This window comes from Podarcis filfolensis (assembly GCF_964270895.1).
Source record: "Podarcis filfolensis genome assembly, contig: HAP1_SCAFFOLD_61, whole genome shotgun sequence".
In the NCBI taxonomy this organism is placed as follows: Eukaryota; Metazoa; Chordata; class Lepidosauria; order Squamata; family Lacertidae; genus Podarcis; species Podarcis filfolensis.
The window spans coordinates 37299-52685 of NW_028149499.1; the positions used below are offsets into that span (position 1 = coordinate 37299).

The following is a 15387-nucleotide window of genomic DNA, read 5'->3' on the forward strand; positions in this document are numbered from 1 at the left end:
ATCCTGGGGCACCAACTTTCAGATGGGAGAGAAGTGCTGGTGGCGTACTTTTCCCAGATCCTCACCGCAGCTGAGCAGAACTACTCGCAAATTGACAAGAAGGGTCTCGCAATCGTGAAGGGAGTAAAGTGTTTTCATGATTTCATGCGCGGGCGCCCTTTATTGTGGTGACTGACCACAAGCCGCTGCTCGGCCTGTTAGTCCCTGAGAAGCAGACCCCCCCCAAGTACTGTCCCCCCGCATTGATTTTCCTTGCTGGCTACCAGTATGCACTGGTCCATCAGCCCAGGAAGGCGATGGGCTATGTGGATGCCCTCAGCCGGCTACCACTACCATAGACCAACCCCAACCCAGTGCCCGCGCAAGAGGTCATGAACCTGGAGCTGCTTCCCGATTGCCCCAATCAGGTGCAGGAACTAGTGTGCCACTCCAAGAAAGATAGGGTCATCTCCCAGGTCCTGGACTGGGTGTGGCAGGGATGGCCCAGTAACAGCCCAGGGCTTTTATGTGGGAGGAGGGTGGCAGTTCCCCAGCCACTCCGCCAAAAGTTCCTCACAGCCAAACACGAGAGACACCCAGGGTTAGTGAGAATGAAGGCCCTTGCAAGGAGTTACGTGTAGTGGCCCCGGATCAACGGAGAGATAGAGGCCTGGTTTAAATACTGCCAGACCTACCAGGAGTCCCACCTGGATCCCCTGAGGGCCCCCATCCAGTCCTGGGAGTCCACCCAAGAGCCATGGTCCTGTCTGCGCATGTACTTCGTTGGCCCCTTCCAGGGAAAAACATCCTTTGTAGTGGTGGACTCCAACACCAAATGACTGGAGGTCACCCTGGAATGGTTCCATTTCTATGGCCGTGGCCATCTGGGTACTACGTAGGCTGTTCATGACCCACGGGCTTCCTGACACCCTCGTCTCAGACAACAGACCTGCATTCACGTCAGAGGAGTTCCAGACTTTCACAGTGTAAAATGCCACCCGCCACGTCTGCTTGCCACCCTTCCACCCAACCACCAATAGCAAAGCAGAGCACACAGTGCAGAGCACCAAAGATACCCGAGACCACCGAGAGCCAGTGTGGTGTAGTGGTTAAGAGCCGTAGTCTCGTAATCTGCTGAACCGGGTTCGCGTCTCCGCTCCTCCACCTGCAGCTGCTGGGTGACCTTGGGCCAGCCACACTTCTCTGAAGTCTTGCAGCCCCACTCACCTCACAGAGTGTTTGTTGTGGGGGAGGAAGGGAAAGGAGAATGTTAGCCACTTTGAGACTCCTGAAGGGGAGTGATAAAGCGGGATTTCAAATCCAAACTCCTCTTCATCTTCTTCTTCTCTGCCGCATGACGCAAGGGGGCTGGGAGTACCACCTCACCACATTCCTTCTAGCTCAGCACAGCAATCCCAGCACAACAACCGGCCAGAGCCCAGCGGAACGATTAAAGGCCAACACCTCACAATAAGACTTGACCACCTTCACCCCAACAGAGCTCAGGACGAGGCAGCGGCGGGGTGAAGCATGGACCCCCGGACCCAGTGTACACAAAGAATTTCAGGGCAGGCCGTCATGGGTAACTGCCACAGTCACCAGGGCGACTTGCCCCATGTATTATGAGGTGCTAACGGGCAGGGGGGTGGGCAATGCTGACACCGCCACTGCGGTGAGCTACAGCGACCGTTCCTGGGAGAAAACTGGGAGAAGGGCCGGACAGAAGGGCCCCAAGGGGGCAGCTGGGCGGTGAGGCCCATAGAGCAGGAGGAGTGGGTGGGGGAGGCAGAGCCACTCTGCACAGAGATGACCGCCAAGGCCGAGCGGCCACAGGAACCAGAGTTGTGACTGAGTGGGCCGGCTGTGCCACACCAAATGGCCCTGAGCACCCAGCAGCCCTGGAACATGAGCCAGAACCAGAACCCCCAACCGAGGAACACCCCAGGCATCAACTTCGACGTAGGCAACCAGCGTACATTGAGGACAATGAATGCAAACCTCCTATATGTACTGAGCTTGGATCCTAGAACAATATGCAGGTAGGATCCAGAAGGCAGCAACCTTTTTGGCCTGTAGGAACTGTCCATTCAGGCTCTAGGAGGGGACATGAATCAGCCAATCACGTGGGACCCATTGTATAAATAATGTATATATAGCCAGAGGTTTGGGGGGAAATTCATTCACTGTATACTAGGAGCTGAAATAAAGAGCATGAAATCAATACTCCGAGTATATTTCACCCTTTGCGGGGGAGCTCAAGCAGTGGGGAGATTGCAAGGCCTGCCTGGGCAGTTGGTTGCTGGGACGGACAGCAGAGTCTGGGGTGTAAAAGGTAAAGGGAGCCCTGACTGTTAGGTCCAGTCGTGGATGGCTCTGGGGTTGCGGCGCTCGTCTTGCTTTATTGGCAGAGGGACCCGGCGTACAGCTTCCGGGTCATGTGGCCAGCATGGCTAAGCTGCTTCTGGCGAACCAGAGCAGCGCACGGAAATGCCGTTTACCTTCCCGCCAGAGCGGTACCTATTTATCTACTTGCACTTTGACGTGCTTTCGAACTGCTAGGTTGGCAGGAGCAGGGACCGAGCAACGGGAGCTCACCCCGTCGTGGGGGTTCGAACCACCAAACTTCTGATTGGCTCTGTGGTTTAGACTACAGTGCCACCTGCGTCCCTCAGTCTGGGGTGTAAAGGTAAAGGCAACCCACGTCCCTCACAACTCCACCAGAGGGCCAGGGCCTCTCTCTGATTGGCTACCCAACAAGAGAGGGATGGAGGGAAAATAAAGAGGGCCATTTCTGAGGGGATTTTTAGAAAGGGCTGGATTTGAGATGGGAGAGAGGGATGATCCAGAGAAGATGGGGATGGGGAGAGGGTGGAGGGAGGGAGGGAGAAGTGGCTCTGATCTGAGTGGATCATCCGCTCTGAGGAGATATCTATGGAGCCAGAGGAAGGAGCCTCACAGCTGAGATGGGGAGACCATGTTGAGGGTCTGAAGGGAGTATTCAGATGGGAGTGAAGCTGGAGGGAGAAGCTGTGGGAAGACTCTCCTCTTCTTCTGGAGTCTCCTTCCAGTCAGGAGGAGAGAGATCTGCTAGGAAAAGGAGATTCCCAAGTCCGTGGCAAGGGCTGAGAGGATCCCCTGGGTCTGGCATACAAAGGAAAATACCTCAGGAGTGGGATTGCTAAGAGAAAAGTGGCCCCTCGCTGTGAAGGAAGCTGGGCTGTGTCAAAAGTACCTCACGGAAAGACCCCTCATAACTGAAGGGATGAGAGAGAAGCAGCAGAAAGAGAGTTCAGCCTTTCACTATCTATTCTGGAAACCTGAACATCTCCCTGAAGTGCAGCAACTGAACTGGAGGGAAGCTGTGCCTGCAGAACCGCGTTTAATCCTGAGACCTTCAGGTCAACCATCTGCTTTCCCGCGTGTGAGAGGACCTTTTCTGGCTCCCGCTGAATTCTCCCTGCTTTTGGGCGGGACGGGCGTGTCTGCTGATTGGGCAGGCGACTGTGGACTGCGGGAAGCTCGGCTGCCTATTGGCTGGGAGGGCGAGGAGGCGGCTGCTTCCGCTGATCCGGCAGTTGAGAGGCAGCTTGGGCCAAAGCGCTCCGAAATAGCCCGAGAAAGGCGGCCAATCCTCCGGCCGGCCTGTGTCTCCGCTGGCAGGCTGCTCTGAGGAAGGCGAGCTGCTCTTTCCTCCTCCTCCTCCTCCTCCGGGCTCGCCTAGGCGGGGCAGCCGAGGGGAAGGAAGCCTGCGAGAAGATGGGGCTGCAGGCCAAGGCAGGGAGGTGCTCAGGGCCCAGCCAAGAGGAGAGGCGGGCAGTGGCCTCGCCAGGGGGGCAGCTGGCCCTCTACAGCCATCGCAAATAGCAGGAAATCATGGAAATCTGAAGTTCTGCCTGGCTACAGGCCTGGGTGGGCTTGGCATTGCAAGGGTTAAAGGGAACCGAGCTGCCTTCCTAGAGAGGACAGGAAGCCAGAGGGGGCCGGGTCCTCCAGAGCCAAGGCCCCTCCCTCCCCAGTCCTTTCCTGCTTAGGTGTCTCTCCTGCAAGGGCTGCCTCGCTCTCCCCTCCTGGGATCTGGTGAGTCTCCCCTCTCTCTGGGATCTGGTGGGGGTCCCAGGGCTGCAGCAGGGGAGGATTCCTTGGGGGGCCTGATCTGCTCCTGCAGGGGGGGGGCAAGTCAGGGAGGAGAGGGTCCTGCCAGGGAGGGGCCAGGTCTGCAGCACTCTCCTTCCTGCAGATCAGAGGATCCCAAACTCTTTTGGCCTTTGGCCCCCCCTTCAGAAAAACAATGACTCCCACGAAGTCTCCTTCTTTAAACAAAAGAGTCCCATTGCACAACAGAGGAAACAGGTGCAAATGGTTTTCCAAAGCTGGACAAGGAGGTGGACTAGCCCCCCCCCAAAAAAAAGGTGGGAAAGAGAGGCCAGGAATAAAGAGAGGGATCCCAGCCCATAGTCTGGCTGCTGCATTGGGAACCAGTTTCCCAGTGTCTCCCAGGGCAGCTCCCCACGGAGGCCACGGCAGCAATCCCCTCGCACCCAGAGCATGGCATCCCAGGACCACATCCTCTCTGTCCCAAAGGGATTGTTGCTGGCAAAGCAGCCGGAAATGGGCGCTGCTACTCACTGAGCCTCCAGGGACCTTGGCATCAATGGCTGTGCGTGTGTTAAGCCATCTAAGAGAATAATAATAATAAATTTGCTGCCTGAATTTCAAAGGAGATGTCTTTGGCCCCACCCACTTGGCCCTCAGGGGGTTGACTAGATACATACCTGGCCCTCAGAGCAAAGAAAAAGGGACCCCACCCCAGGAGTCTGTCTTGAGAGCGGCAGAGAGTCCAAGTGCAAGAAAAGGAGACAGAAGCAGGGGAGAAATGTGCCCGGAAGTGGGGGTCAGGGGAGAGCAACTCCTGAGGACCCCCAGGTGAGGACCCCCTCTAGAGCCAAGCATCCATTTTTCAAATGACTCCCTTGTCAGTCAGTTCTGATTTCATGCATTGACTGGAAGGCAGGAGCAGCCAGGCTGATTCATCTCCCAGAAATCCCTTCAGTTGCCTCCACATTTTGCATTCCTCCTTCTCTTTCTTTTCAAAAAGGTATCTCACGGTTTGGGCTCTGGTGCCGTCCAGTCCTGATTCCTGGCAAGACTCATCCATGCTTGTTCAGGGATCTGTTTCTTCTCCTGACCTACAAATTCTGTAACAGAACAATGTATTTGCTTTGTAGGATTTGCTAGAGCTTCTCATTAAGACGGACAGAACTTGGCAGAAGACCAAAGGATACCTTCTGATCTCTCAGAGGCTTCCTGAGAGCACAGATGGATGAGCAAGACCCAGCTGGCCCTGAAGAAGGAAGAGGCCATGCCAACCAAACTGGGAGCAGTGGGGGATTCTGGGAAAACTCTGTGCTGAAGATCCTGGATGAGGAGGACACCCTTTGCTCAGAGGTGCAGAGCCAGCAGGTGAGGCAGTTCTGCTGCCAGGAGGCCAAAGGACCCCGAGAGGTTTGTAGCCAATTCTACCACCTTGACCTTCAGTGGCTGAAGCCAGAAAGGCACACGAAAGCTGAGATGCTGGACCTGGTGATCTTGGAGCAGTTCCTGGCTGTCCTTCCACCGGAGATGGAGAGCTGGGTGAGGGAGTGTGGAGCGGAGACCAGTTCCCAGGCGGTGGCCCTGGCCGAAGGTTTCCTCCTGAGTCAGGCAGAGGAGACGAAGCAGGCAGAGAGAAAGCAGGTGAGGGAGACTTTCCTCTGGATACTACCTTGACCAGAGCCAGGGCCTTTTCGGATGTGGCTCCGGCCTGGTGGAACGCTCTCTCACAAGAGACCAGGGCACTGCGGGATTTGACATGCGCCAGGCCTTTGTTCAGGGTTCAGTCTGATTCTTTTCTTTCAGTACAAGAATAAGCATTAAAGAGGCTTCCTAGCCCGCTCACACCTCCTTTATAAGGCCGGTGGTAACAGTAGTTGGCCCTAGCGAATATTAACCACTCTCAATTTTACCAGTGGACTGCCGTCTGTCCAGATTTTAATTTGTTTTGAACTAATTTTAAGAAGTATTTTAATTAATCGATTGCCTGTTCTTATATTCTTTGTATACTGTGTTAGATTTATGATGTTAGCCGCCAAAAGATTGGCTCTGGCCAGGGAAGGTGGAGAACAAATTAAAAATTATTATTATTATTAGGGGCTCGAAAGAGAATGAAGAACATCCCATAATGCTCTACTGATGGCCCATCCTTTTGCTGGGAAGGCATCCATGGAATGAGATCTCACACCCTTAATTTTCTTTCTGCTATTTCTTGTCATTAATTTTCTGTTTTGAATCCTTGTTGCTCTTTCAGGAAAAGGATCGTTTTGAGGAAATGGACCTGGATTCCTGTGAGGCAGAGAGGCCTCCGTTGGACACCAGAGAGAGGCCACTGGGTAAGGAGGAAGGCGGTTTTTCTCTGTTTGGAGGCATTCGGAACCAAGGGTCCAGAGGAGGGGAGATATATTTTTGCATAACTAACATATGAAATGGGCATAAGCGTCCAAATGCACTCACCAGGTAAGGCTTTCTGAAAGGCCCATCTGTAGTTAGAGATGCCCTGCTTCACCTGTGAGAGAAGCAGGCACTCCTGGCATCCTGCTTACATTTTTTCTTTTGCAGGAGACAGAATGGTGCCGGCAAAACCTCCTGATCCACCTTTTCATGGGGGCAGAAGGGAAGCAGCAGCTGTGGAACCAGATCAGGTCAGGGGAAGCTGCCTTGTGGGGACAGAGGCTGAGGGATGGAGCAATGTCATGGACTGGTTGGGCACAGAGGAATGGTGGGAGGAAGCAGCCGGGGAACCAGGAAGAGAAGATGTCTCAGCCCAAGGAGTGGAGGTGGAGGAAGGATGAGCGGTCAGATGGAGAAGAGGGAGAAGCCTGGGAAGAGGAGGTGTCAGAAGCTGAAGGGATAACAGGGCTTAGTGAGCTGGGAGACTGAGGCAGAATGCAGTCCAGAATCGGAGGCAGAAGAGGAAGGAGACGAGTGGGAGAGGAAGGTCGAGAGGCAGAGGTGAGTCAGGAGAAGGAGGAGCCACTGGGGGCTCCCTCTCCTTCTGCCAGAAGCCCCCCTCCCTGCTTGTCTCTCAGAGCCAGGAGACGTCTGACATGGAGGAGCAAAGGCAGGCTGCACACTTGCACACTGGTGCATCGCTTGCCAGAAACCCCAGAGAGGAGGGACTTGGAAAGCTGTGGGGAGCTGGGGGCCTTCTCTTTTGGCAGCTGATTTCATGGAGGAAGACCCTGTCATGGAATTCTACTCAGTATTGATCCAGGCAGAACTCCAATGTATAGTTACCAGAGTGAAAATGTAAAGACGTTGCAGGATCCCCCAAAATATATATATAAATAATATTTATTACTTTTCCAACAATTTAAACACTACAAAAAAATGAACAATACAATACAAATACAATACAATACAAAAACACTACATAGCACTAACACATTAAACTAACAAAACAAAACAAAACAAAAACAGTTTAAAACACATCAAACAATTTCAATATCTTATCTTTCATTCACTTATTTCAGCGACCTCCTCACACCTCCCTTCTTCAAAAAGGTATATTTGAATACCTTTTTCATTTCGTTATAAATCATCTCCCAGAATGTCTTAATCCTTGGGCATGTCCACCAAAGGTGAAAGAATGTACCTTCAGTCTCATTACATTTCCAACATTTATTGTCGGGCAAATAGTAAATTTTTGCAAGCTTGACTGGTGTCATGTACCACCTATAAATCATTTTCATTAAGTTTTCTCTTAGGGCATTACATGCCGTGAATTTCATACCTGTAGTCCATAACTGTTCCCAGTCAGCCATCATTATGTTATGTCCAACGTCTTATGCCCATTTAATCATAGCTGATTTCACCATTTCATCCTGAGTGTTCCATTTCAACAGCAAGTTATACATTCTTGACAAATTCTTGATTTTGGAATCTAAGAATTCTGTTTCCAATTTTGATTTTTCCACCTGGAAACCAACTTTTTTGTCCAAATTAAATGCCTCCATTATTTGGTAATAATGGAGCCAATCTCGCACTTTGTTTTTCAATTTTTCAAAGCTCTGCAATTTTATTCTGTCTCCATCTTGTTCCAGAATTTCCCAATATTTTGGCCGTTTGGCCTCCATATTGAGTTTTTTCTGTGCCTTCGCTTCCATTGGTGACAACCATCTTGGGGTTTTCTTTTCTAACAAATCCTTATACCTTATCCAAACATTAAACAATGCTTTTCTAACAATATGATTTTTAAATGCTTTATGTGCTTTTACCTTATCGTACCACAAATATGCATGCCAGCCAAATGCATTATTGAAGCCTTCTAGATCCAACACGTCTGTGTTTTCAAGAAGCAGCCATTCTCTCAGCCAGCAAAAAGCAGCTGATTCATAATAAAGTTTAAGGTCTGGCAGGGCAAATCCACCTCTTTCTTTGGCATCAGTTAATATCTTAAATTTTATTCGAGGCTTCTTGCCCTGCCAAACAAATCTGTAAATATCTTTCTGCCACTTCTTGAAACAGTCCATCTTATCCAAAATTTGCAATGTTTGAAACAAAAACAAAATCCTTGGCAACACATTCATTTTTATCACAGCAATTCGACCTAACAATGATAACTTCAAATTTGTCCATATTTCTAAATCCTGTTTCACTTCAATCCAACATTTTTCATAATTATCCTTAAATAAATTCACTAGCCCTGGTAAAACCAGGGATGTTCCTAGGGGACCAGATTTATCGGACCATACCAGCCCCCTACCTTGCAGAAATCCACTATGTTGAATACCGCAGACTTCTTACAGCGGCTAGATTAAATGTCCTTGACTCTGCGATATTGTGGGGAAGGTACAGGGGAGTACCATACGCCCAGAGAACCTGTCATTGTGCCATGGGTGTGGTTGAGTCCACCGAACACATTCTCTTGACTTGCCCTTCTTATGCAGAGCTTAGACAAAATTTTATAGACCCACACCTATGTCAATTTAGCTTCCTACCCGGAGAAAACCAGGTTTTATACTTGCTGAATAATGTCACTAGAGTTATACCTTCTTTGGTGGCCAAATTTCTTTTTTTAGCTTTTAAGCGTCGCAAGACTATAATTGATTGTATTGATATGGGGCTATCTGTTTAGCCCATTTTAGTTTTGGCTAAGTTTTAAAATCTTCCTGGATGTTTTAACTGTGTATTGACAAATGTACTTTTTCTGACTGACGGTCGAATAAAAGGTTGATGATGAAATAAATTCACATTTTTGGCAGTCATGTTAACCCCTAAATATTTCACTTTCTTAACCAATGTTAGTCCTGACTCCTGAAGCTTCTCTCTCTCATTCACAGTTAGGTTTTTCTCTAAAACCTTAGTTTTCACAGGATTCCCCAAAATAGACCAGAGGCAATTGTATTTCATCCAGCAGAGCTTTACTGCTACTGAAGACAAATGAGCATAATGGTCCCACATCCAAAACATTCAGGATTGGCCCTGTCCATAAGAAATCCAGTTGCAGCAAACTTAACTGAAACTTACCACAACTTAAAATGTCTAAACCTTAACACTCAGCTTACTATGTACAGAACACCAGAAGGAAGAGAGATAGAACGAGAAAGAGAAACCTAGGCTCCTTCTGGCCTCTTCTTATAGTCAGCATGACCTTGACAGAAGACATAACAGAACCACTTTAACCCAGCTGTACTCAGGCTGCGAGGCCTGGGTCCTTGTGCCAAAGGCCAAGCTCAGAAAGGGTGGCCCTAGGTCCCAAAAGATGATTTTCTGTGGGTATGAGCCAGGGACCAAGGGGTGGAGATTTGCCTATCCAACAGGCAATCAGTCCAGGATTCTGCTCAGCAGCAGTGCTGAGTTCTGTGAGTAAAATGGATGGACACGCATACATGGGAACCCTGATGTTCTTTCAGAGAGTCTGCTTGACTCTGCTGATGAGGAAGAGGTAGAGGTTGAACCTGCTGCTGAGGCACAGAGTCCTGACCCAGAGCAGGTAGAGGGAAGAACTTCTTCTAAAGCTGTGAAGCTTGAGCATAGAAGTGCTCCTTCCTCACCCACAGGTTCAGCTGAGAAGCCTAAATGGTGCAGTAAGTCAGAGGGGGAGCTCTCGGAGGCCAAGGACGTTCTAGCTGGTCCTAGTGAGTCTGAGGGGGTACCTGAAACTGGGTTGAGATGTTCAGCTCGCACAACGAAAGGTAAACCTCCTGACAGGTTTGCAGTCACAAGTGTGTGGGTTGGCATGGCACAGTATGAAGCCGAGAGTTTTGAGGATGTTCAGAAACTGCCTCAGGAAGAAGCCAGGAAATGGCATGAGGCAATGCAGAAGGAGATGAGCTCAATGGAGTCTCTAGGTGTGTTCTCCCTCACAACGTTGCCAGTGGGCAAACAGGCCGTTAGCAGCCGCTGGGTTTACCGTCTTAAACCCACAGCAACGGGAACCACAGTACAAGGCTAGGCTAGCAGCCAGAGGGTTCACGCAGCAAAAGGGGCTGCATTATACTGAGGTATATGCTCCTACTTCCAGATGTGAATTTCTGCACATGCTCTTAGCCATTGCTGCACAAAGAGATTTTCAGGTGTATCACTTTGATGTGGATGTGGCCTATTTGAACTCAGACCTCCAGGAGGATCTGTACATGCTTCCTCCTTCAGCGTTTGAGGGCAATGAGCCAAATACTGTATGGAGGCTTCACAAGTCTATTTATGGTTTGAAGCAATCGGCCAGAAATTGAAACTTGTACCTGGATGAAGCCTTAGAGAAGCTAGGTTTCAAGAAGAGTCTTGCTGACAGCTGCCTGTACCTTAAAGGGTCAGGAGAGTCACAGGAAATGGTTTTAGTCTTTGTTGATGATATCATTTATACCTCAAGGGCAGACAAACAGGTGCAGAAGTTTGCCAAAGAGCTTGGAAAACGGTTTCAGCTCAAGAACCTGGGTGCAGTAAGGATCTACTTAGTTGTTCAGATAGGCAGGACTGAAGATGGAAGCTTCTTGCTCAGTCAGAAAGGCAAGATTGAGCATTGGCTTGAGAAGTTCAGAATGTCTGATTGTGCAGGGGTTAGGGCACCCATGGAGACAAGCTACGTGAAAGACAGTTGGCTAGCAGAACGCGTTGAGTTTGAGAACGCTGAGCTCTTCCAGTTAGCTCTGGGTAGTCTGTTGTATCTGTCCCAATGGAGAAGGCCCGACATTGCTTTTGCTACCAATCTGTTCAGTAGGGAAGCTATAGTGTAGCCCAGTGTAAATGCCTGGCATGGTATCAAGCGGGTGCTGCGTTACCTGCAGGATACCAAGGACTTCAGTCTCAAGCTGTCAGCTGCAGGTGAGACGGCGCTTACTTGCTGGGCAGATAGCGACGGGGCGAATCTGGATGACAGGAAGTCCATATCTGGGATGGTAATAAAGTTTGGGGAATCTCTAGTTGGGTGGAAGTCCCAGAAGCAAAGTCTCATTGCGCTGTCCTCTACTGAGGCTGAGTTCATTGCATTGTCAGAATTGTGCAGGGAACTGGAGTTCTATAGATGCCTGGTGCAAGAGATCTATGGGGATTGTTGCCTGCCCATCACTGTTTGGGAAGACAATCAACCTTGTCTGAAGTTGGCAGAATCTGGGCAGTTGAAGGCCAGAACCAAGCATGTAGACATACGTTTCCAGAATGCGTGTCAAAGTGTCAATCCTATTGAAAGCAATCCTATCGAAACAACACAGCAATTAAGAGGAAGGAAAGAACAGAACATTGTGTAGCAGATCATATTTCTGCTGTCTCAGAGGAGGACATTTCCTTTTTCTTTTAGGGCCCAGTGTGCTTTGAAGATGTCGCTGTTTGTTTCACGGACGAGGAGTGGGCGTTGCTGGATCCTGACCAGAGAGCTCTGCATAAGGACGTCATGGAGGAGAATCGTGGGATCGTGGCCTCTCTTGGTAAGGCTCCCTGTGGGATCCTCCTATCTGCCTGGAAATTCAAAAAATACCTCTATGTAACAAACCTCATACATTTCCACAGAGCTCAACAGCGCCCAATACAACACCTGGGAACCTAACACCCCCACAATAAACCTTGAACAGCAAATTCCAGTTTTTTCTGTATTCCAGCAAATTCCAGGTTTTTTTGGGGTTTTTTTTGGTACCTGAAGAAGTGTGCATGCACACGAAAACTCATAGTAATAACAAACTCAGTTGGTCTCTAAGGTGCTACTGGAAGGATTTTTTTTTTATTTAGCTTCAGAGTTGTTTGGAAAGATAAGTAGCTTCTGTCAAGTTTTCTGTTTTTGTTTTTGCTGCTGTCAGTCTTGGGTTGACCAGAGAGACGACTGACATTGGAGATGGAGGGGATGCCATGACTGGGCCAAACAAAATCCATCCCAGAGAAGAGCCAGGCTTATTGAATCTGAGGTAGTAGTAGCAGTGATAATAATGATAATAATAATAATAATAGTAATAATAATAATAATAATAATAATAATAATAATAATAGTAATAATAGTAATATTAATATTAATTTTTATTTTTACTCTGCCCACCTGGCTGGGTTGCCCCAGCTGCTCTGGGGGGCTTCCATCACTTATATAAACCAGAAACATTAATCATAACAATCTGTTCCCATATAAAAAGTACATTAACTTTAAAATGAACAACTTACACTAGTGGCCAAAATTGTGGAAACCTTTTAGAGAAAGTGTATTTCAGAGCTCTGATACCTCACAACACCACTTTTTTGGGAGTAATAGCATAAAACTATATATCAATGGAAAAATACTTTAATGAAGAATGTAATGATTTTCTTCTGTCATGCAGGCACAGTCTCTCCAGTCTTCGATCATCACTTGCTCTTGTGCACCTTTTCCTGCCTTTACCAGTCTGATTTTGGAGTGACTGAGTCTCTTATACCTCTTCAAAAATATAGACCAGCTTTGGTTAAGTTTTCCCCAATCTTTCTTCTAATTTCTTCATACCTGTAGCCTTGTTCACTTAATAGTACGATTTTACATCTCTTTCTGGGTAACTAGTCAACTCTTTGTACCATTTTTTAATTTTATTAAGTTTTACAAACTCACCAAATGAAAGAACCAAGAAACCAACCAAATTGATAGCAATCACATAATACACTGACAAACGTCAACCTAAGCAAGTTGTGCTTCCCTTTTCTGGTTATATGTCTTTGATAGACATAGATAATCGATAGAATACAGATAGACGTAGATAATTGATAGAATACTACATTCTTGATTAAATTATCTTTCCATTGCTATATAATATGGTATTACAGTCATACCTCGGGTTACAGTCACTTTAGGTTGCGCACTGAGCCGAACCTGAAAGTACCGGAATGGTTTACTTCTAGGTTTCAGTGCTCGCACATGCGCAGAACGACCAAATTACAACCCACGCATGCGCAGATGCAACACTGCAGATTGCGAACGCTGCGGATTGCGAACATGTCTCCCACACGGATCATGTTTGCAACCCGAGCATCCACTGTACTCCAAAAGAAGTGGTGTTATGAGTCATCAAACATCTGAAATGCACTTTTTTCTAAAAGGCTTTCACAATTTTACCACTACAGTATATCAAAGAAAGCAACATTCAACAACCCATCAGAATCTAATAATAAATATGTTGGTTAATGACAAACCACAAAGGTAATGAACACACACCCAACTTCCTTCAGTTCTTGATTTGTTCCTGAGGCTCTAATCCCTTTTTTGTCTCCATTGCAGATTGTGATGAATTGCAGATCGAGAACAAGGCTGAACAAGACAAAATCCCCAGAGAGGAGAAGCCATGCAAAAATTTGGAGTATGGGGAGAGCTGCAGTCAGTGTGGGGAATGTGAAAAGAGCTTCAGGGAGACCTCCAGTCTCACTTCCCATCAGAGAATTCATACAGGGGAGAAACCCTATCAGTGTGTGGAATGTGGAAAGAGCTTCAGTCAGAGCTCCAGTCTCACTTCCCATCAGAGAATTCATACAGGGGAGAAACCCTATCAGTGTGTTGAATGTGGAAAGAGCTTCGGTAGGAGCACCGATCTCACTTCCCATCAGCGAATTCATACAGGGGAGAAACCCTATCAGTGTGGGGAATGTGGAAAGAGCTTCAGTCAGAGCTCCAGTCTCACTTCCCATCAGAGAATTCATACAGGGGAGAAACCCTATCAGTGTGGGGAATGTGGAAAGAGCTTCAGGAAGAGCTCCCATCTCACTTCCCATCAGAGAATTCATACAGGGGAGAAACCCTATCAGTGTGGGGAATGTGGAAAGAGATTCAGGAAGAGCTCCCATCTCACTTACCATCAGAGAATTCATACAGGAGAGAAACCCTATCAGTGCGTGGAATGTGGAAAGAGATTCAGTCACTGTTCCAATCTCACTTCCCATCAAAGAATTCATACAGGAGAGAAACCCTATCAGTGTGTGGAATGTGGAAAGAGCTTCAGGGAGAGCTCTGGTCTCACTAAGCATCAGAGACTTCATACAGGAGAGAAATCCTATCAGTGTGGGGAATGTGGAAAGAGCTTCAGTAGAAGCTCCTATCTCACTTCCCATCAGAGAATTCATGCAGGGGAGAAACCCTATCAGTGTGTGGAATGTGGAAAGAGCTTCAGTCACAGCTCTGATGTCACTAAGCATCAGAGAATTCATACAGGGGAGAAACCCTATCAGTGTGCGGAATGTGGAAAGAGCTTCAGTCAGAGCTCCCATCTCACTTCTCATCAAAGAATTCATACAGGGGAGAAACCCTTCATTCTATTGCTTTAGGAGCCAGGCTAATACGCACCTTTTTAACCAGGCCTTTGGCTGATTGACATCTAAGGCCCTTTTAAAATGTGGTGGGGAGTTGAGTTACTGATGTGTATTTCGTGTTTTTATGTTTTGTTTTTATGTTGTAATCATCCTGAGACGTGGGAACAGGAGTCAACAAGTAGAGGCCAAGGGGTTTTTGCCCCCCAATGATATATTTGAGGGGGCCGCCACCCCAGTTGATAGGCATTGCCATTCCAATGCCCTGCATGCGTCATGCGATTGATTGTGCAAGGAGGGCCTTACCTGGCCCCTTCCTCCAATATTTTATTCAAGTTGGCACCACTGGGTCGGGTGGTAGACAAATTAAATAATTACATAAATCGTCTTCCTTTGCACATGTTTCAGCCTGTCAATATCCTTATTTTTATTATTTTTAATATTTATGTGCCTTTCATCTGAAGATTTCACAACAGAAACATACAGGATGAAAGCATGGATTTCTCAAAAACAAGTCCAGCCAGAGAAATCTCTCCTCCCCTTTTTTGGATGGAGTTACAAACTTTGTTGACCAGGGAACAGCTGTGGAAATAGTGCATCTTGATTTCAGTAAGGCTTTTAACGAAGTCCCCCATAATA

The 15387-nt window shown here is 48.0% G+C and overlaps 1 protein-coding gene across 3 annotated transcripts in view; it reads left to right on the top strand.

The window, feature by feature from the left end:
* Window positions 1–3386: 3386 nt before the first annotated feature.
* The window catches only part of LOC310754978 (uncharacterized protein), a gene marked incomplete at its 5' end in the record, with an annotated part of 118521 nt that continues 106520 nt past the window's right edge, over window positions 3387–15387 (top strand). Inside the window, 3 exons of one of the 3 annotated variants that reach the window (XM_083631643.1) lie at window positions 3387–4083; window positions 5277–5712; window positions 6323–6404. In XM_083631643.1, coding sequence (XP_083487769.1) covers window positions 5296–5712; window positions 6323–6404 — 499 coding nt within the window. Of the gene's footprint in view, window positions 4084–5276; window positions 5713–6322; window positions 6405–15387 lie in introns of those variants that run through there. The other 2 variants (XM_083631644.1, XM_083631642.1) reach the window with 2 other exon arrangements.